Source organism: Cavia porcellus, unplaced genomic scaffold (assembly GCF_034190915.1).
Source record: "Cavia porcellus strain 051 isolate PalLab524CR breed Dunkin Hartley unplaced genomic scaffold, mCavPor4.1 scaffold_19, whole genome shotgun sequence".
Taxonomy (NCBI): domain Eukaryota; kingdom Metazoa; phylum Chordata; class Mammalia; order Rodentia; family Caviidae; genus Cavia; species Cavia porcellus.
Window position 1 is genome coordinate 66,500,028 of NW_026947502.1, and position 20,991 is coordinate 66,521,018.

Genomic DNA, 20,991 nt, shown 5'->3' on the forward strand with positions numbered 1-20,991 from the left:
GAGAATTTCCTAGTGCTGCTGCCTGCTGCGGATCCTGCAACTATTTTGGGAGCCCCTGTTCTAAGGCATCCTCGTCTGATCTTCTGAGTGGGCTCTCTGGGATGACGGAGATGACCTGTATCAGTGCTGCCCCATGCCATAGCCGTGAGCACATGTGGCTCCCAAAACATGAAATATGACTAGCGCTGGAGAACTTGAAGTCCTAAAATGTTACATAATTCTGGTTTTTCTGTTGTTTTGTTTTTGAGACAGGGCCTTGTACTCATGGTGGTCCTCCTGCCTCAGCCTCCTGAGTGCTGGGACTACCGGTGTGTAGCACCACACTGGACTTAAAATATTATTTAATTCTAATTAATGTAAATAAGCACATATGCTAGCACCACTCTGAGTTTGCAGATGAAGAGCTCAGAGGCCACTCCCATTGCAGGGGTCCCAGGCAATCCTGTAGGTGAGCTTGGCCAGCCCCACTGACAGGTCTTATGATATGGGGTCATCGGAGTTCTGTGGGGGCTTCCCTGTTCCTTCTAGGTCCAGATGCCCCCAAGGGGTGTGCAGAAGGGGACAGGGGGGTCCATTTCTTGGCTCACCGTGCAGATGAGAGACACAGATATCAAGCGCTCCCGTGGGCTGGCTGTGCCCTCAACCCCTCACATTTGTCCTGAGGGCTGCAGGCAGCTCCTCCCTCTCTTTGTACCTTATATAAGACCACCTGCTGAAGTCGATTGACTCAGACGTCTTTCACCTGTAGAAATGGGCTGAACCAAAGGGGGTGACCTTTCTGGCCTCCATCACAGGAGGTCTGTGCCAGTGCTTAGTAAAATCACATCTCTGGGACTTAAGAAGTTATTTGACCCTGTCTTGGCCTCCGTGGTGGCCAGGGAGTTCCCAGATTACTCCTGGAATGAGACTTGCCTTTCTTCTCAGGTGACTGACAGCCAAGTCTCGTTGGAACCATGTGGTTTCCAAGCTGGAAGAAGTCCTGGGACTCTAACCAGAGCATCTGGAGCAGGTTGGGCTAGTTCTCCTGCCATGAGAGCCAGGTTTGGAGGCCCCTTAGGCAGAGATGGGCAAGTGGAGGCACAGAGCAGCTTCTCCCCCACCTGTGTTCTCATCTCCTCCAGAGCAAGCGCCACATCAAGTTCAAAGCCAGACTTCCCTCCCCAACCCCGGTCCTTCTCCAGCTGCCCCCCTTTCGAGGCGCACTGTCTATATAACGGCTTCATTCCCTTCACTCCATCCAGGCTCCACCACCCTGGTTCTAGAATGTCATCCATCAGTCCACATTTCTCCTCCGCCATTGGCCAAGCCAACCTCTTTCCTGATTGGATAAAAACAACAGACTCCTAAGCGATCCCCTTGCTTCCTGCCCTGGCCTCCACATGATCCATTCTGCACACAGGTATTGGAGTGATCTTTCTGAAGATCAAACCACAGTGCTCCTTTTCTTAAAATTACCCAATGCTATCCCAGTCCCCTTAGGACAGAAATCTAAACTAATTTGAAATGTGGCTTTAGAAGGCCTTAGAAGAGCTAGCTTTGTTGATATTTCTGATTTCGACCTGAATCATATTCTTCTTCAAACATATTAAACTTGTTCTTACCCCAGGCCATTTGCACAAGCCATTGTCTCTTCCTGGAATGCTCTTCTCCTAGAACACCACATGGCTGTCTCCTTCTTTCTCATCATCTGATCTTGCTCAAACATAATCTGTAGAAGCCTTCCCTAATCTCCCCTTCATCTTCATCTCCTTTTTCATTATTCTTTATTTTCTAAGTGGTATGAGTTGTTTATTTATTTGATTTCTCACCCCACTGGAATGGTGCTAATAGCAGGCAAGGGGTTGAGTTCTGATTCTTATCACCTAGAACAGTACTTTTTTCATAGTGGGGCTTAATAAATATTTCTTGGCATGAGTTTGATACCCAGTACCAAAAAAATATATTCCTTGGGCTACATAAGTAAAATCAATTTAAGCCAGCTATTTGACCAGGAAGTGAAATTCTGCAAGACCTTGCTGTTCCTCAGTCTTGAGGTTCAGGACCTTTCTGAACCCTTGCCTCCCCTCCTGGGCACTGGTCTAGAAGACCCAGGGCTTCCCATCCTGGAGAGTGAGCTGTGCTGTCTCTCGAGGAGCTTGGAGATAATTCCCTGAGACCAGAGAGTGAAGTAAGACCCAGAGAAGGCCTTCCTCTGGGTGGGAACCGGGAGACGGTGAAAAGGGGCCTGGTAGAGAGGAAGGAGCTCAGCCAGGAGCAGGGAAGGATCCGTACAATGGGTCGGCTGTGCTCTGCCACGCTGCTGGTCCGCACCCCTTGGTTTGAGTCATTTCTGTCCTTCTGTTCACGTCCTGCCTTCCTCGTTGTGCTTTTTACCCTAGGCAGAGAGAGCGCAGCCTTCTGTCCCAGGGTCCCAGCTCTGTAGTGCAGTGGCCATCGTCAGTGACCTCGTGGGGCCTCTCTCTCCCTCCCCTCTGCCCGTGAGCCTGCAGGGTGTGGGCTCCGTTACAGGGTTTTCAGGCAAACTCTGAACTCCTGGTGAAGAGAAACAGGAAAAGAGGCCAAGGAAAGCAAGGCCTCTGGAGGCTTCTCCAGCAGGTTATTAGGAGGTCTTCTCATGCCTGTGCCTGGTGGGTCTTCATATTCGATCTTGACCTTGGTTCCTAAGGGCCTGGTGCGGCCAGTAGAGGACAAATCTTCTGCTGTCCCAGCCTACCTGGATCCTCTCCCTACCTTCTGTCCTTCCCCAACTGCTTCTCGCTCATCTCTCCCGGCGGTCTCGAGCCTGCCTCTGAGACAGCTTTCCTTTCAGACCCCTTCAGCTTGATGCACACAGCCTCTTGGAGCGCTCAGTCAGGCCGCAGACGCAGCAGACATCAAGATGTAGTCTTTGCTCCTTGTCTCAGCTGTCACCTCCGTGCTGCTTTGTCATCATGAATGGCAAAACAAGGCAGCTGTGCGTGTGCATGTGTGCTTGATCATGCATACAAACGTGTGTGCCTGTGCCTGCTTCCATGCATGTGTGCACACACGCACACGCTCACACACACGAGCAGCAGTGGCCCCTTCAGGGGCTCTAGTCTTGAGAAGTCAGACCTCCTCCTGTCCCTCCTGGCTCTTTTGTCTGTGTTGACCTTCCTTTGTCACCCAGCCCTGTGTGACTGGCTGGGCAGAGGCTGCAGTGTAGGAGGAGCCTCTTGCCTGCCTTCTACAAGGCAAACTGGGACCAGCAGGTTGCTCAGCACTCTGGTCAAGAGCACCAGAGGGGACCAGAGATCTCAATCTACCTGCTCTGTCTACAGGGCAGCTCTTGAGTGAAGCCCCAGGCTGCCATTAAATACGAAGCCACTAGCTATTTGAAGAGCAGGTAAGGCAGGATCCTTCTTATCAGTGCACAACACAGAAAAGGAAGAAATCACACTACAGGAAGCCACTGTGCAACTTTTCTGTGATATGAGCCACAAGGATGGTTCAGAAAAAAGTGGCAAAGATCAGAAAATGTCATGACCTGTGGAATAAGCAGTAACATTTTATACACAGTGAACATTCCGGTTATGTTTTTAAGGAAGGGGGCCAGCCATGGGCAGAGAGAGGACAGAAAGGTGGGCACCCTGGGGAAAGGTGACAGCCTGGTATACTGGAAGGGCTGAATGGCTGAGGCATCTGAGAAGGGTAAGGACAGTGACCTCTCAGGAGGGCAGTGACAGGAGTCTGTCCTGGGAAAGCAGACCTGCTTCCTCCTCTGTCTGGGTCACCTAGCAGATTAGACAGGAAAGAAAGAACAGGAGCTTCTGGCGGGGGGCACCCGGTGTCAAGGGCACTTTGGTCCCCACCCCAGTCCTACAGAGCTATCTGCTGGAGGGTGCAGGCTTTCAGAGATGCAAATCAAGGCCCCCAGTGGGGTCTTTCTTGGGGAGGCAGGACCACTCTTCCAGCTTGGTCCCGAGAGCTTACTTTGCCTTTGGATCGGCCACTTCATCTCTTGGAATATCAATTTTCTGACTGGCTTGGTCCTGATTGGTTAGGAAAGAGGCCTCTGAGTTCTTGAATTACAGTCTTTTCCCTCGGAATGCCTTGCCCATTGTAGATAAGATGAAGGAACTCAGGCAGCCTAGCTGGGTGAGGTCAAAGCTAAGCTTGGCCTTGGCTCCCTCTGGGCTCCTTACAACTCACCAGGTGGCCCCCCGCTGTGGGCTCCAAGCCCGCCCTCCTGGTGTTTTGCTCCCCTAAATACATTTTAGTGTGGGGTGGTCACTCCTGAGGCTCAGTGAGTGAATGTCCCCTGCTTGACCACGTGACCTCTGACTTTGTGGGGCTCGGGCACCTTGCATCCCTGGGTGCCCTCGCTGGTCCTCTTGCAAAATAAGTCAGCCTTTGACTGAAGGTTGGATTCTTCCTCCTCCCACAGGTAGGATGGGAGCCCTGCTCTGGCTGTCTTTGAGAAAGGTGAGAGCCCCAGCTTCTCCGGAGGAGAAGTCTCAGAGACTGCCTGGGTCCTGCCCCTGTCCCCACGTGGAAAGGGAAGCGGAGCAGGGACAGGAGAAAGGCAGCAGCCGCGGGCGGGCGGGCGAGGGAGAGCCGGAGCAGCGCTGGGAAGGAAAATGGAGGGACACAGCCGCCCGGCCTCCCCCTGCCTGGAGGGGAAGGGGTGGTCCGCAGGCGCCTCTCCCCACTGAAATGTGGGTGCTGCACGGGTGAGTGCTGCCCTGACGCCGTGTGCATCCACTGCGCGCCTGTGTGTGCTGCTGGCGCTGTCATCACAGATGTACCCCCAGCTGTCACCGCACCGCTCCGCTCTGCCGGCTCGTGCACACGCACGCTCTCCTCCCTCGCCCTCTCTTTCCTCTCTCCTATCTGTCTCCCTCCGTCCCTCCCTCTTCCCAGCTCAGTTTGTTATTGACCCAGCAGCCCCATCCCCTCTCCCCTGGCAGCGCAGTGCCACGGGCTCTCCACCTCCTGCGCTGGGCGCTGTGCGCCAGCTCCCTGCTCCCGCTGAATCCCACTCTGGCAGTGGAGCCCGCAGCTTGGTGGTGGTGTCTGCATTTGTAGCTACCTGATCTAAGGGCTCAGTTCTGAAGAAAGGTGAGTGTGAGCGGCTGCTGGGAAGGACCGGGGTCGGCGGTGCGCTGGGTGACTGGGGCATGGGAGCTAGGGACCATCTTTGCCGGGTCCCTTGGCTCTGTACAATTAGCAGCAGGGCCTCCTGGCTGGGCACTTGCTAGAGCAGGGCAAACTGCTTGGGACCAGACATCTGGGCATCCTGAAGGTACTGAGCATGGGAAACTCTGAACCCATACAGTGCTGGGGACATGAACTGTGCCTTCTGAAGGGAGCTGGGAGGGAGGTGAGGTAAAGGGGAGGAGGGCAGTGCTGGTGCCAGATGACAGCCCCCGGTGGCATAGAAACGCGGTCCCTGCAGCATGAGCCTAGAGTCTGTGCTCCCTACATGCTGACTGGGCACAGGCAGCCCTGAGGAACTTGGGTGCTATGGGAAGGGGTGTGGGATGGCAGCCTGGTACTGGGGACAGGGCTGGTAAGAGGAAGGCCTGGGGTGGGGGCAGCAGCAGGGGGCACCGCACAGAGAGGCCCAGGAGTAGACTCAGAATCACCTCCACAAGGTTGCCTGAGACTGGGTTGCTGTCCTTCAGGTGGCTGTCCTTGGACAAGGGTGCACAGGAGCCCTTTTGGCTAGACACTGGATTACCCAGCTGTAGGTGCAGCCTCCCTGGTGGGGTTGTGACTGGGAGGGGATGAGGCAGATTGCAATTCCTTGCAATCCCCAAGCCCTACTTCTAACTCATCTGTGGGCCAGACAGGGAAGCAGGCTCACAGGAACTGCTCAAGGTGTCCCATGGCTGCACGCTGAGCCCTTTGCTGCAGGTGGTCAGGTGCCTTAGGAGAGCTGTGTTTTTAGCTTAATTAACTTCGGGCAGCCAGGCCACATCTACCTGGCTGCCAGACCCCTGAGATGGGCCAGGATAGTGGCTCTCAGTAGCCCCGAAGCCCCTTTTGACAATGCAGGATTCTGACTGAGAAGCTGCAGTTCAAATTCCTTCAGGGCCAGGCAGGTCTAAGACTGGGTTCCAGTTGGCTGTTCTGCGCCCCATTCCCCAGCTGTCTGCATCTCCAGGGGAGGGGGTTGTTGTTGGCACCAGGCTGTCAGGGCTTGTTGGGCACTGCCTGGTGTGACTCAGACTGACAGGCCTGCAGCTTAGATAACTACTGCAGGTGGGGGAGGGGAGGAGGCTGAGCACGTGGCGGTGGGCGGGGGAAGTCCAGCTGGTGGGGAAACCCAACAGCAGCTTCCATGCCGCCAAGAGGCGCCCAGGCTTCCCACCCCCACCTCCCCACTAGCAGAAAGTCTCTGCACTGCCAAAAGAGGAAGACCAGGAAAGCCAGGCCCAGTGGCTGTGGAGGGAGGGAGGGAGGGAGGCTTTTAGAGCAGCCTCTCCGTGCCTCTCCGGTTTCTTTGGGGTTTGACTGAAGCAGGGTCTGGGGCCCAGGGTCTATTTCCCAGGCACCAGGGCTAAGGGACCACAGCAGGGCTCAGGGGAGGGAGCAGGGAAACAGTGTACATGAAATGGCTGTGGCATTTGAGGAGCTCTGAGGGTGGGGAGCGGGGGAAACAGTGGTATGGGTGCAGGGTGTCCCCTTTCTGGGTCTCCTTCTGTCCTGGGTCAGGTCTCCCCTGCCCCTGCCCAGGCCTCTGGTAGTGAGTGGTAGAGTGGGTTCCACAGCCTCAACAGCCTGGCTCAGTTTACTCCTGCTGGGGAGCAGCTCACGAGGGGGGCGCCTGGGGGCTTCCCGCTCTGGTCAGCCCCAGGTCTGCTGGAGAGAGGAACTGCGTGGAGGGAATGCAGGAGCAGGAAGTGGGGCCGCCGAGAAGGGGCAGGTGTTCTGAAGTGAGCCAGGAGGTGATGTGTCTGTTCTAAGAACAAATATAGAGAGCGCCAGAGCCTGCTTCCGGGCTGCCTGGGCAGCGTGTGTTATGGGGGTGATGGGCAGGGGAGAGATCTGGAGTGTTTCCTAGAAGGGCCGTGGCCAGACAGGTGGCAGCAGCCTAAGGGATGCAGGCAGCCTCCCTGGGGTCCTGGTTAGCAGAATCCTGAGGGCGGGCATGGGGGCTGCCCCCTTTGCCTCTGTGCAGAAGGAAGCGCAGAGTAGCCTGGGAAGGCCTTTCTGGGACTGGGGTCTCTGGGTCTGGGATGTGAGGGGAGCAGAGGCCGTGACTCAGGAGAAGGAACACAGCAAGCCGGCACCTACCCAGGAGTCAGGAGGCCCATGGGGCATCCATTGTGACTGGCCTGGACCCTTGGAGGGATGGTGACAGAGGAGCTCAGAGCAGGGGCACAGATCTGAGACCTGGCGTGAGTTTGTTGGTTCAGGCAGGAGTTGGAGCCCACCCTGTTGACAGGAGAGATGGATGGGGCAGGCACATCTGGCCACATGGGCCCTGACCCTCCACAGTGAGTGAGAGGCAGCAGACTGTTTCAAACTAGGGGGTTGAGGTCGTGTCCTGAGGGGGAGGCTCCCTGTCCCCGCAGCAGCCCACTCAGCTAGGCAGGCGCCCAGGAGCCTCTGCTCCTGCTGCCTGCGGCTTCATTACCCTTCCCCTGCACCTGTGCACTATCAGCATCCAACCCAGCCAGAGAGGACCTCCCTACATCTGTCACCGCCACCCCTGTGTCATTACTGGAGAGAGGGAAGGTTGGGAGTAAACTGGCTTGCGTCTCGGTTTGCCAGTAGCAAAGCTTAGCTCTTCACGGGCCAGGTTGTGAACCGCTGTCTTCTCGGCTCCAGTCAGACAGCGGATGAGGAAATGCTGGGGAAGCTGTAGAGTCTGCACACATCTCCCTGTTTGTGTCTCTGCCCTCTTCCCCCAGGAGTCTGTGTTCGAGGAGGTGAGGGAATGGGACAATCTAGGAGCTTATAGGGACAGTTGAGTCAGTGCTTTGTTGCCAGACAGCTTGATCAGAACTATATTCTTCCCTTTACCTAAGTTTAAGTAAGTTGCTTAATTTCTTGTGCCTCAGTCTCCCCATGTGCAAAATGGTGTTAGTAATACTACTAGCCTTAGAGAGTTGTATGACAATTAAGAACACTGGGTGTATGTTTGTAGCCGTTGTTTCCATTGTGGCCACAAAAAGCTTTCCTGTAGGAGATGCTAATGTCAGTGCCCTGGCCTCTGCCCAGGTGCCAGGTAGCTGCCCCAGGATCTACTCGCCCAGGCATGCTGTGACGAGTGGGTGACAGTTTGTCCCCATGTGGGAGGTAGCAGCCTAGTGCTCCACAGACTTGAATATGCAAGCAAATTATCTGGGATCTTGAAATGCACATTCTGACCCTGTTAGCCTGGGTGGGCCTCAAGATTGAGAGTTTCTAAGACTCTCAGGCTCCATGGCCGCTAGTGAGGGGGACCCCAGTGCCTTCGAGCCGATCTGTCTCTGAGACTAGGACAAAACCAGGCAAGCACTAGCAACAGGGCTAGCATTCCAGGATAAAGCTGGGACACGAGAGAGGCCTCTCATTTCCTGCCCTGCACAGGAGCCCCTCCCTGCTAATTTATCCCAACAGCTGGCCAGTGCTGCTCCCCCAGCTGCTCTTCAGCTTCCCAATCTAGGTCACCCCTTTCCTGAGGATGTTCTGCTCCTCTGAGTTGGGGAGCATCCTTTGGTTGGAGGTGTGGGTGGACATCAGCATCCTCTTGAGGGTTAGAAGGCCCTAGCATCAAGTAGGAAGCCCAGGGAGCAGGGAGGCAGAGCTAGCAGCCCAGGGAGCACAGGAGGTCACCTCGAAGCCCCCTCCAGGGGCTTTGTTTTCTCACATTTCTCCAAAGCACACTAGTCCTGCTGCCTCACTAGACCATGCTGTGGGTCTGTTATGGGCCTCGCCTGTGTTTTGTGCCCAGGGCCTCTCTTTCCAGGATAGGCTAGGTGTCAGGCCCTGCACTCAGGTCACCTTTGCTGCTGATGGGCTATTTGGTGGGTTGGGACTGAAGAGCCTCAGGGTAATCGGTAGGAGCCTCGGAGGAAGTGGGGACTGAGCATGTCTGGGAGAGCCATTCTATGGCCTGTAGGGAGACAGAAGGAGTTGGAGCCAAGGCACCTCCATGGCCTGAGCATGGCACATGTCCTGGGTGAGGGCCTGCCTGTGGGGCTCTCCTCAGCTCTTCCTTCTTGGTGGGAAGGGTCACCGTGCATCTGTCTGCTGGTGACATTTGGGGATTTTGAGGCATCTCTCAGCTGCATCTGAGAAGTCCTGGACTGCTGTTAGCAAGGTGCGAATGTGTGTGCATGAGTGTGCATATGTATGCATGTGTGCTTGTGTACCATGCATGTCTGTGTGCTAGCATACGCCTGAACACACAGCTCTCAATGAGGATGTGTTTGCATCACGTGCCATATGTGGTGCTCCGAGCACATGTCTGAAGCCATGAACTCCACTCTAGACACACATTAGCATTTCCCTGCAAGGGCCACTGCTAGATGACAGTCACTGGGAGGGGACAAGCAGCCTGAGTTGGAATCCTGCCATCCTGTCCATGACTTTCCATGTGACCTTGGGCAAACCGCTCGTCAACTCTGTTGCTTGGGAGGCAGCTGACCTGCCTACTGTTTCATTGATGCTGTGAGCTCTCCATGCGAAGGCTTCTGACTGAGTCCTGCAGGTCAGGGCTCGAGGGACACAGGGCCGTGGACTTTGCTGTCTGCGAGGGCTGTGTGTGAGTGGGTGGCAGCGCATACTGCATGCAGTGAGCACCATGTGACGGTGCCCAGGCTGAGGGTAGTGGGAATAGATAAGAGAGATGTTACATAATCCGTCACTGTTCCTTCCCCACGGGGGAGACACTGGCGTCCGTTCACACTTATGGGTTCATGTCCAAGGTAGGAGCATTCTAAGCTTCATCTAAATTTCTAAGCGATGTGCACTTAGTTTATGTTAACTCTTAAATCCCACATGATGTATCAAGGCCGTCACCTTTGGCCATCAGAGCACTGAACCCTAGGGAGTTTAAGCAGCTTGTTTGAAGGAGTGGACAGACAGGGATTTGAGCCAGAGCCTCTCTACCCGTGAATCTGAACCAGGAGCCTGCTGCTCCTGGCCCTGAGAGCAGATTGCAGATTGAAGCCCAGTGGCTCTAACTTCTGAGTGCTTGGGGTCCACTCAGGAGGCTGGCTCAGGTGCCCCACATTTCACATCTGTGCCCAGTCCCAGTGATTGCTCTGCCAGCCCCTGCTGTACCCTTCACAAGCTGGTACCCTCACTAAATGGAGGAAGTGGGAGGAAACACAGAGCTGAGACTGGTGCATAGGGGCCGCCCGGCTCCTGAGCAGGCTGATCCTGAGGTCCCAAATGGACAGGACATCATGATGGCCTCCTGAGGACTGCTAGAGGTGGGAGGAGGGATGGGAGGAGTGGGAAAGAGAAGGGGGTGGCAGGAGAGAGAGGCAACAGCAGCTTCAGCAGGACTCCAGTGCCTGAGGGGAACCTACACGGTTGCAGGTGACTTTTGTGCTGACAGCTCAAGTGTCCAGCTATGCCATCTGTTTCCTACTGGTCAGTCCCACCCTGCCACTGGCTCTTACACTCCCAGAATCAAACAGGCCTATGGGAGGCTTGGAGGAAGACCAGCAGGGATCTCCCTGGGGCCATGAATTTGGTAAGCTTGGAAGACCAAACTCTCAGAGATAACCAGGGTTGAGAGAAGCGTGCTCTTTGGGCCCCAGGAGAGAGCTAAGGGACTGGCATGTTGTTTCCAACCCAGCTTGTGAGCTGTAGGGCGGCATCCAGTTCTCTGGTGGGGTTGGCAGGATGGAGGCTCTGGCTTCCTATGTGGCTCCTAACCACATCTGGGAGGAGGCAGGGATGCAGATGAGGCCTGCATCCCATTTAGGAGACAGTGAACTGGGCCAGATTCTAGCAAGGGTTAGTCCCCCAGGAGGAGCACCCGGGCCTGCTCCCAGCCCTCTGTGATCTCACCCTCTCCTCCCTGCCTGTCTTTCCTGTGCCAGCAGCTGCTGCAGCATGAACCCCTGAGCTGACGAGTCTTATTATAGACCGGCTGGTGGAAGACAGAGCATTGCGATTCACCTCCAAGGTGGAAGTTGGGAGCTGCCTGGTGGCCCACACCTGACTGACCTCCCAGCAGACACTGGGACAGTCTGGTTTCTGCCTCCCAGGGGCCATGGTAAGCGATGAGGGGCTAGCAAAGCTGGGACCGGGTGTAACTGGGGAAGTGAGTAGCACAGGGAGAGCTGTGGGTGAGACCTCATTCTGCTCACTTAGGAGAACCATGCCTCAGTTTCCCCATCTGTGATGTGGGAAGGCCCAGACAAAGGGGACCACATTGCAAAGCAAACATTTTAGAGATTATCATTTCCGAGCAGCAACAAGAAGAAGCAGAGATGGGCAAGATATGGACAGCGGTCGGGGCAGGGGAGCTCGTCTGGCATTCCCTGCATCCTGCAGCTCCAAGTCTGGGCTAAGGGCTCTTTGGAAGCCTGAGGTTGGGTCTACCACCCCGGGGAGGTAGAAATTTTCTCTGTTTCTCTCTTTCTGTCCCCTTTATTTCTCTTCTTCCACCCACCCAGGGAAGCATTGCTGAGAGGAACAGGAGAGGGAACGAGGAGTGTAAAGAGACACCGGGCCCTTTCCTTAACCCCTGAGCTGGAACGGGGCCTCGGATGCCCGCCCCCATCCAGCTCTTCTCTCTCTCTCTCAGGACTGACAAGCAGCATACACCCAGGGGCACCTCTCTGCCCAGAGCTGCGGAGAGCTCTGAGTTCACCATGCTGGCGCTGGGCGGTGGCCCTGAGCCAAGGACCTGGCAGATCTCCTGTGAGTAGCTCTGGGCCCTGGGGAGGGCACGCTGGGCTGGGGGTGTGGCATGGTGTGGAGTGGAGTTGCTTAGGCTATAGGGAGATTGAATAGTGAGTCTTCTGGGATGCCTGGGACCTGGCTGTGGGAAATGAGACTCATGCCCATAGTAATACTGGTGAGGCAACCAAAGAAAACTACTACTGAGCACGTTAGTGGGTAAGCCAGGAGCTGGGCCATGCGGTTGATTCTGCCTCCCCAGATGAGTCTGTTGTGCCCTTCCCCAAGCTTTGGGTTCCCTGATAGTCAGAGCAGAGCTCTGCTGGAGAGCGGCCAGGCTTCCTGAGTTTTAAATAGAATTGATGCTGTCTGAGCGTGTCCAGCATGTGCTTGGCAGGAAGTTGGCCCCACCCCACCCATCAGCCCAGGCCAGGCTGCTCTCTTGGGGCGCTGCCCTCTTGTCTCGACTTGAGCACTGGCTGGATGAACCTGGAGACAACCCGCCAGCTCCTGACATGTCTCTCCCCAACTCTCGAGTTCCATGGGATGTGGAGCTGGTCTCTCCCTGCTGTGCTCCTGGGTACATGGAGGCACAAATGTTGGTGGCAGGCTCCCTGAAGGGAGTCAGGTGACAGGAGCATTCTCTCCACCTGAGGCAAAAGGCCAGTGTGAACCAAGGGCTAGACTACCCAGGGCTACCTGTAAGAGGTAACAGTGGCCTGAAGGGACGTTGTTCTGCCTGACTTCTCCCTTGTCTTACTCAGTCTGTGATCCATGGCATGAGCAGCCTGAATTATTTACCACGTGAGAGTGGCTGCTCCCAGCAACCAGATCCCTTTCAACCTCGTTCTGGGATCACTCAACACCTGACAATAGAAGATGATGTTTTCTCATCACTAGAGCTTTCTTTTATGCTACCCTGAATTTCTGGGGAGGGGAGAAAGGACAGGAGCTGTGCTTTTCATAATGTCCTCTCCTTGCCCTGCTGCTAGGTCTTTCTCAAAGGGGAAGGTGGTGGTTTCTCCTCATGTTCATTCCTTTGAGAGGGAGCGGGATAAAATGAGTCCCCCCAAGATAAAGCTGAATAATGTTGATAATCAAGTAGCGTGGCGGAGGGCATTGGCAGGCTGACCTGGCAGCAGATGGGCTCAGAGGGATGAGAGGTAGGAGGAGGTCATGGCAGGTGGCTCCAGAGAGGTCTCCAGTTGGCTTCTGTGCCTGAGCCACCTAAGAACAAACAGGCTCAGATGTCAGCCTGGCAGTGTGCCTCTGAGCTGTTACTGGTCCTCCAGGCAGGGGATGGGGGCCCTGCTCGCTCTATCAAGTCCTGCACCTTGGGGTATCAGATGACTGGATGCCTATCAGACAGAGACTCAAGACTGATCCATCCAGGCACCCAGCATTCAGGTGCACCTGAAAGGGTCTGCTGGGCTGTGCGCTGGGTCTGACCACCACCAGGTTCCCAGCTAGGACTTTTCATTGGCCTTGTTTTGAGCTCGTGTTGTTGCCCTTCACAATGAGCCGGCTTCCTGATATTAGGAGACCAGTCAGGAAGGGGTTTGAGATCTCTCCTACAGAGGGCTGCTCTACACCAGAGGGAGAGGCTCTGTCTCACTGTCCCCTGAGGGTCACTTCCTCCAGCTCTTCCAAGATTGGGCTCCCTGTGTGCTACTCAGAGGGGCCTTGGGCCAAAAGGTGGGTACATGGAAGACATTCAGTTAATTGATCCATCAGAAATGCTGCCCAACAGCCCCCCAAAACAGCAGCCAGAGTAAGAGGATGGTGGCTTTAGTATAAGAATCAGGGTAGAACCTGTCCTAGGCCCAGGGCTTGCCAATGCAGGACTGTGCTGTGTCCCTTACCCTTGTCATTCCTAGAGTGCTCTTTAGAGTAGCCCAGAGGGACCTGGGCTCCCAAATTTCATACTAAGCTACTGTCCCTACATGGACATGGGACAGAGTGAAGAGCACCCTTCTGTGATCGTCCCTGCCCATGCACAGCATGGCACAGCATTACACAGCCCCGGGGCACACCGAAGTGCGGCGGGGAAGGACCAGAAACACAGCCACCGTCTCTTAGAAAGAGAATCTTTCAGTGGGGCAGGAACGTGGGGGCGGGTTTCTCTGACATCCTCCTGTCTTTTATTTTGCCAACATCTATGGTGTCAGGGAACTCAAGCTCCAGTGGAAATCAACCATGGGCGGTCTGTGGGTAGGGACATCATTGTCACTGTGGGCCACCATGGCTTGTCTGCTGGGCTCACACTTGGGAGTGAGTCACTCTACTCAAGAAATTTCTTTGATGTGCAGTGAGGTGAGGACCTGCTGGTGCTGTGTGATGTCCATTAGCATAGAAATGTCTTAGGACTTGTTAATTACCTTTTTGTGTGGTTAATAAGTGAGCACTGACTGTGGCTTGTGCCAAAGGAGATAAAGCCAACAGGCCATTATGACGTGGAGTAGGAAGGAAGGGGGGAGATGAGGCCCAGCCTGTTGCTTTTCCTCACCTGTCCGCCTCTCCCCCAGGGATCACCTGCTGGCTCACACTCTATGCTGTGGAGGCCCTTCCCAGCTGTCCTTTTTCCTGTACCTGTGACAGCCGCAGCCTGGAGGTGGACTGCAGCGGCCTAGGCCTCACCACAGTGCCCCCGGATGTGCCCGCAGCCACCCGAACCCTTTTGCTCTTGAACAATAAACTGAGTACCCTACCAAGCTGGGCCTTTGCCAACCTGTCCAACCTGCAGCGGTTGGACTTGTCCAACAACTTCCTGGACCAGCTACCCAGCTCTGTTTTTGAGGACCTGGTCAATCTGACAGAGCTGCAGCTGCGCAATAACAGCATCAGGACCCTGGACAGGGACCTGCTGCAGCACTCCCCCAGACTCCGCCACCTGGACCTGTCCATCAACGGCCTGGCCCAGCTGCCTCCAGGGCTTTTTGATGGACTCCCTGCTCTTCGCTCGCTCTCCCTCCGCTCCAACCGACTGCAGAGCCTGGACCGGCTGACATTTGAGCCCCTGGCGAGCTTGCAGCTGCTGCAGGTGGGGGACAATCCCTGGGAATGTGACTGTAACCTGCGGGAGTTCAAGCACTGGATGGAGTGGTTCTCTTATCGAGGTGAGCTCAGGGGCCTCCCTGGTTAGGCAGAAGGGGCTGAGCCACTGTGGCTGGGGGCTTTATCCTGAGAGCACGAGGAAGTGTAGGGAAAGACAGAGCGAAAACTTCACTGCCTAGTAGGAGGAGGAGTCAGCTCCCAGAGCGGAGGAGCTGCCGCCCTTCCACCAGTCAGGGAGGAGGCTCTTCTCCTGTGTCCCTACTGTTCCTGGCCTCCTCTCTCTTGTCTTTCTCTTTTAAGTCAGGTTAGTGCCCACTGTAATTTGGCCCACTGTTGTAGCTTCGGTAAGGGAACTTAAAGACACAGATTTTTTTTGAGCTTTGCTTCCCACCAGGCAGTACTTTTGCCCTTGGCTTCCCTGGTACCTTCTTCCAAATAAAACAGTCACCTTTTAAGTATCCACATTTCTAGGAGTGTAAAATGTAACTGAAACCAGCAGATACAACCAAATTTTCCTTTGGATGATGAAGCTGGCTTCTTCTTTTAAGAAATTTGCTATCAAAACTGTTAATAAGGAGTCGAATGATTTTAGCTTTACTTTCTAACTCGTACCCAGCTTCTTTAACCTGGAAAAGCCCTGAAATGACCTGTGAAATGATCAAGTGAATTACAAAGAGGAGGAATAACTAAGCACAATGCTTTAAAGTTCCAGATGTGGGATGTGTTTTTGGTACTGGGAATCGAACCCAAGACCTTGTGTTGCCAGGCAGGCACTGCACCACTGAGCTATATCCCTGACTCCCCAGATGTGAGCTTGAATTTTGTTCTTATCACCTGCTAGTTGTATGACCTTGAAAAAGCTGATTAACTTCTCTCTACTGCAGTGTGTCTGTTAAATGTGGAGAAAGGCAGTACCTATCTCATGAGGTCATTATGAGGATTAAATAGTGTATGTAATATATCTTGTAAGTTACCCCGTATGAATAAGTCCTCTATAAAACACTCATTTACTTGGTCATTTGCTAGTAGTACTCATAAAGTCAAGAGTGCTTGAAAAGCCATAGTTTGGCACCCAGCACAAATAGATGTCTGCTGAATGAATCGACTTTAAAACTCTGTGAAAATAATGTGGACACTTTTCATTAGTCTTACTATTTTCATTTCCCATCCAGCTACTAACTCAATTATTTCCATGTTATTCTAATGCCTTAATGAAAATATTTTACAAACTAGAAAGTACCATGAAATATTAGTCACTATAATTTCTCCCATTTTTGTGAGAGGGGAAATAATGATTAATACTGTTGTATAGTTTCCAGTGTACAAATATCTTTTCGTGCACATCATCTATTTTAATCTTGCTGGCAGCTAATTGAGGTAGGCATTCTTATTTTACAGCTAAGAAAAATAAAACTCAGAAGTAATTTTCACAAGATGAAGTGGCCAGGTTTCAACCTTGGATCCCCTGAGCGGGACAATGAGGTCGCTTTCCTCTCAGTGCCAGCTCTTTGCCGTGGACAGGGCCATCGGCAAAGGTGGCCCGCATGCATGTTCATTTGGCTTAGTCTTGCTCTAGGCCACCCAAGTGGTCAGTGCCATGGGGAGCTGGAAACAGGGTGTGTGAATACACTGCTGTGTCACCCTTATGTGACACCCTTGCCCTTCACACCATCACAGGGACTCAATGCCTGGCAAAAATGGCTATGGGCTGAGAATGTGCATTTTCCAGATGTTTCCACTACTAGATTTGTTTTCCTTAAAAAAAAAAATCCTGGGATACTTTCATCAGCATCCTGGGGTAAGATTGATGTCTGTTGCACAAGGAGGCAGGCGGCTGGGCCGGGAGAGGGCTGCAGTGATAGAGTGGCTGGAGCTGAGTTTGCACGGCAGGGTATCTGTTGCTTGTGTCTAGACTTCGCTGAAAGCTGACAGGAGGCCAAAATGCAACTCTCACTTCCTGGAGGACTTCTCGGCAGACTGTTGTTCTCAGCTGCAGTTTCTCTGTCCCCCCCCCCCAGGCTGCACTTCTGTCCCCTGCGATCCTGGTGCCCTCACCACTGTTTTGAAGACTGCATGGCAAATCTGCACCCCCTCACCACTCAGACAGCCCCCTCCTGGACCTTATCCCAGGTCCCTTCTGAGATGCTGTTGCCTGAGCATCCCTGGGTAGTGACACTGATGGGGCCATAGACTGTTCCTGACAGGAAGAGGAAGATGCTCCTGTCTAGATTTTCTCTCCCTTCTCCAAGGCAGTGTTCTGGGGCAGCCAAAAGTCCTGCATGGCAGAGTGGGCCCTGAGGCAGTGGCTTTTGACCTCTGTCCATTTTGTGAGAAGCAAGAACCTCAGAGGATAAGACAGTGTGTTGAAAGTATTATCCTAGGTAAACGGACAAGTGATGACAGGTGACCTCAGGGGTAGAGGGGCAAGTTGCAGCCTAGGCAGGGATGTGACTGACTCTGCATTGTACTCTTTCCTGAGCATCTTCTCCATGTTGCCACTGTCATCCTCCATAGGCCAAGCAGGGCTTGCTGAAATGGTTGTGGGCTCCTCTATGTAATGGGAATACGGATAATGTCCATTTTCCATAGCTTCTGTAGGGAGAACTGACATGAGGCCTGCAACTTGTCTACCATAGTGCGTGGCTGTGCTGGTTCCTCTCTACCTTTCCGTCTATCGTCAGTGATTGCAGGATTGAGTGTCTTGGACTATCCTGTCTGGACTGTCTGTTCTGGGAGTCTGGGGATGAGGAAAGACAGCTCAGGTTCTTGATGTCTGCTCAGCCACTCCTTTTGTCTCCCCTGGTTGCAGGGGGACGCCTGGACCAGCTGGCCTGCACCCTACCCAAAGAGCTGAGGGGGAAGGATATGCGCATGGTTCCCATGGAGATGTTCAACTATTGCTCCAGGCTGGAGGACGAGAACAGCTCATCTGGGCTGGATGCTCCTGGGCCTCCCTGCACCAAGGCCAGCCCAGAACCTGCCAAGCCCAAGCCTGGGGCTGAGCCTGAGCCAGAACCCAGCACAGCCTGCCCTCAGAAGCAGAGGTACAGGCCAGTGAGTGTGCGGCGGGCCATTGGCACTGTGATCATTGCGGGAGTTGTCTGCGGCATCGTTTGCATCATGATGGTGGTGGCCGCTGCCTACGGCTGCATCTATGCCTCCCTCATGGCCAAGTATCACCGGGAGCTCAAGAAGCGCCAGCCCCTGATGGGGGACCCTGAGGGCGAGCATGAAGACCAGAAGCAGATCTCTTCCGTGGCCTGAGAGTCCATCTGCCTGGCCCAGGTAGGCAGGGTAGGGCAAGCACATGGATCACTCAGAAAGGCTGGTCGTCTGTTCCATTGCAGTCCCTGCCTTGGCTTGACACTGGCTACTGCCTCTCCTAATTCCTTCCAGCCCTCAGCAGACCAGCCACAGTGCAGTCATCTCCACGAACTCCCAAGTCTCCCTCGAGGTCACCATTGTGCTGAAGGCTGCTGTGGATGCTCCTCACTAGGCCACAGAATCTTTGGTGCACCTGAGGACTCTCCTGGAACCTCTGGCCATGGGGATGGACAGATGTGGATGCTAGAGGAGCCTTGGCCCAGCCAGGCAACTCTTCCCACCTCTTGCTTATTCCCACCTCAACTCCATTTAGGGGAGGGGGAGCAAGGGATATGGGAGCCAGGGATCAATTTCTGTGGCTCTTTTTTTAAACTAGAAAGGTATTCTTAAGCCCCCTGCAGTGGAAAACGGTCTGCTCCCAACAGTGTACCAGTGTACCAAACATTCCAATCCATGATCTGAACCTAGTGTTAGAAACACAATGCTGTGATTACAACACCCTCCCTTGGCAACGCCATCTCCGTGTCTGCTAGGGACCACAGTGACCACAATACCACTGGCTTCAGCCACCTCCACACGCACTCGGAACACCACCACCACCGGCACATAGATTGCAATACACACACACACACACACACACACACCTCCTTCACAGAGACAGGTAGGGGTCTCCTTGAGTCTTTGGCCCTGAGACCACAGAAGAACCTCTTGCTTGCTGACTGCAATCTTCTCAAGTCAATTGGGCGGAGGGAGAGGATTCTAAATCGGTAACATGGGGTTCCTTTGAGATCCTCTAAAGTGGGCCACAGTGGTGCTGCTGGATGAGCCTGCCCATCACCATGGCAACCTGCTCACACCTCTCCTACTGGGTTTTCCAAGGACTGGCCCAGAGGCCCAGAGGCTGCTGCCTCTGTGAATGGTAGCCTCTTGAGAGCCTAGCTACATATTCTGGGTGTTTCCTCTGAGCTGCCAGGTTTGTCCTCACTGCCAGGCCCCAGGGAGCACTCTCCATTTTCATCCCTGTTGTCTGCAGCCTTGGCTCTGCCCCTCTGCACCTCTCACTCCCTTATCTCCAGCATCTTCTGCCTGTGACCTCAGGGCTGGGACTGGGCTGGGCTGTGGGCCTCCTTGGGGAAAGCAGGTGGCAGGCAGATGGCAGAGTGGCCCTTGAAGAGGCTCACTGCTCATCAACACATTGCTTACAGATACCAGGAGCAGGGAGAGGACTGTTAAATTCTGTGCAGAGTGCTAAGGCCTCCTTCTTGGGTGAAGGTAGTGGTTTGTTTGCTTAACTGGGCTTCTAATTGCAGCTGGACCATGATCCAAGCCAGAGAGTGGGCCAGGGCCAGAGACATCTGCCCCAGCCAAGTAGAGTTCAGGGTATTTGCCTCCTATTCCATTGACCTCCTTAGGAGTCTGATGTCTGGTGGGTATCAGGTCTCCCTCTGCTGGACCCCACTTCCTCATGCTCAGAGAGGTTCAGGAGGCGCCAGGTTGGCTTCTGACTCTTAAGGCAAGGTCTTGGGGATAGCACAGGAGGAAGCCAGTTAGGGCTCTGATGGTACCAGAGCAGGACAGGGCGAGTTCAGCTGCCCTGCTCCTTCCAATCTCCTCTACTCAAACAGGAGGCGGTAGAGAGGGTGCGCGGAGAGCCTTGGAGAAGTCGTCTCCAGCAGGCGGAGAGAGGGCCTTAGCAGGCTGCTTATCCTGATCACACGCCCCCTTGCCTAGGGGCTTAGTCTTCCTTTCTCTTTGGGCTTGTAGGCTGATACCAGATCTGGGAATTTTCTAAAGGGACTGGGGGGAGGGAAGGGTGTTGTCAGTGTTGGTATCTTTAGCCTGAGACAGAAGATTTTTAAAGGCAAAATTATATTTCTGGTTTGTTGTTTCAGAAGACCAATAAAGACTGTATTTTCCTATGTACTTCCTGGTTTCATTGGGTGGGAAGGGGATGTGGGTGTTGGGAAAATCACTTCCTGCCCCCTCACCTCCCCACACAGCGGATGAAGTGCTGAGGGACATCACTGTGATGCACAGAGCTCCGTGTGACAGCTGGGTGCCCCCTGCCCAGGGCCCCGGGCCCCAGGTTGCTGACAGGAGAGCAGAGGAGGCAGCATCTTGTAAAGGATAAGGCTGGGCAGCTGGAGGCGGAAGCTGGGGGCATGGCTACGCTGGCCTTTGAAACCTACCCCCACTCCGGTCTAACATCTGGAAGCATGGACCTCAGGCTGGTTTCCCTAGGCAGCGGCAAGAACTGTGAAGGTGAGCTGGAGACCCTGCTATAGCTCCATGCCCTTGGGTGCTTATCTGACCTGGCTTGACGGAATTAATCCTGCCATCCAAGGACAGATGGGTCAGTGCAGCGGGAGGCCTGCATTTGCCCAGAGGTTCTGCTAGATGCTGGGAAGGGAGGGAGGGTGCTTCGAGGGGCTTCTCTGCTGTCTGGGTTTTGTTAGCTCTGTTTACTAGTATCCCATTTAACCCTTTCCCATAGTGGCCTTTCAATGTGGCGTTTTGGCACAAGCAGACCACACTTGGTGTTCACTGGTACAATTTCCCTGATGGCTCACCGCGTGGGGAGCAGAATGAGGGACTGGCATGAAAGGGGCCTGGACTGGCAGTGCAGGTCCAGGGGCAGAGCAAGGCTCACTGGGTAGCCCTGCGGGGATGGGGTATATCGTTCACTGAGACTTGAGATAGCGTCTCTTCTGCCAGGAGCCTTCCTGCAGAAGCCGGGGTAGAGCCCGAGGAGGAGAGACCCCTCAGGCCCCCATGCCTGGAGTGCAGCTCTGCTCCCCA

At 54.3% G+C, this 20,991-nt stretch overlaps 2 protein-coding genes across 16 annotated transcripts in view; one reads left to right on the forward strand and one right to left on the reverse strand.

The window, feature by feature from the left end:
* The window catches only part of Cacna2d4 (calcium voltage-gated channel auxiliary subunit alpha2delta 4), a 100,523-nt gene that overhangs the window by 21,822 nt on the left and 57,710 nt on the right, over window positions 1-20,991 (reverse strand). The window lies entirely within an intron of this gene.
* Window positions 4,385-20,115, forward strand: Lrtm2 (leucine rich repeats and transmembrane domains 2). Of its 7 annotated transcripts, XM_063231336.1 has the most exons (6): window positions 4,704-5,079; window positions 10,501-10,657; window positions 11,013-11,185; window positions 11,720-11,835; window positions 14,340-14,930; window positions 17,678-20,115. In XM_063231336.1, the coding sequence occupies exons 4-6, from the start codon at window positions 11,787-11,789 to the stop codon at window positions 18,130-18,132; spliced, it is 1,095 nt and encodes a 364-aa protein (XP_063087406.1). In that variant the 5' UTR covers window positions 4,704-5,079; window positions 10,501-10,657; window positions 11,013-11,185; window positions 11,720-11,786; the 3' UTR covers window positions 18,133-20,115. The 7 variants fall into 7 exon arrangements, with proteins under 7 accessions (XP_023418153.1, XP_003463760.1, XP_013001271.1 ...); XM_023562385.2 differs by lacking the exons at window positions 4,704-5,079; window positions 10,501-10,657 and adding an exon at window positions 4,385-4,405; XM_003463712.5 differs by lacking the exons at window positions 4,704-5,079; window positions 10,501-10,657 and adding an exon at window positions 4,425-4,443.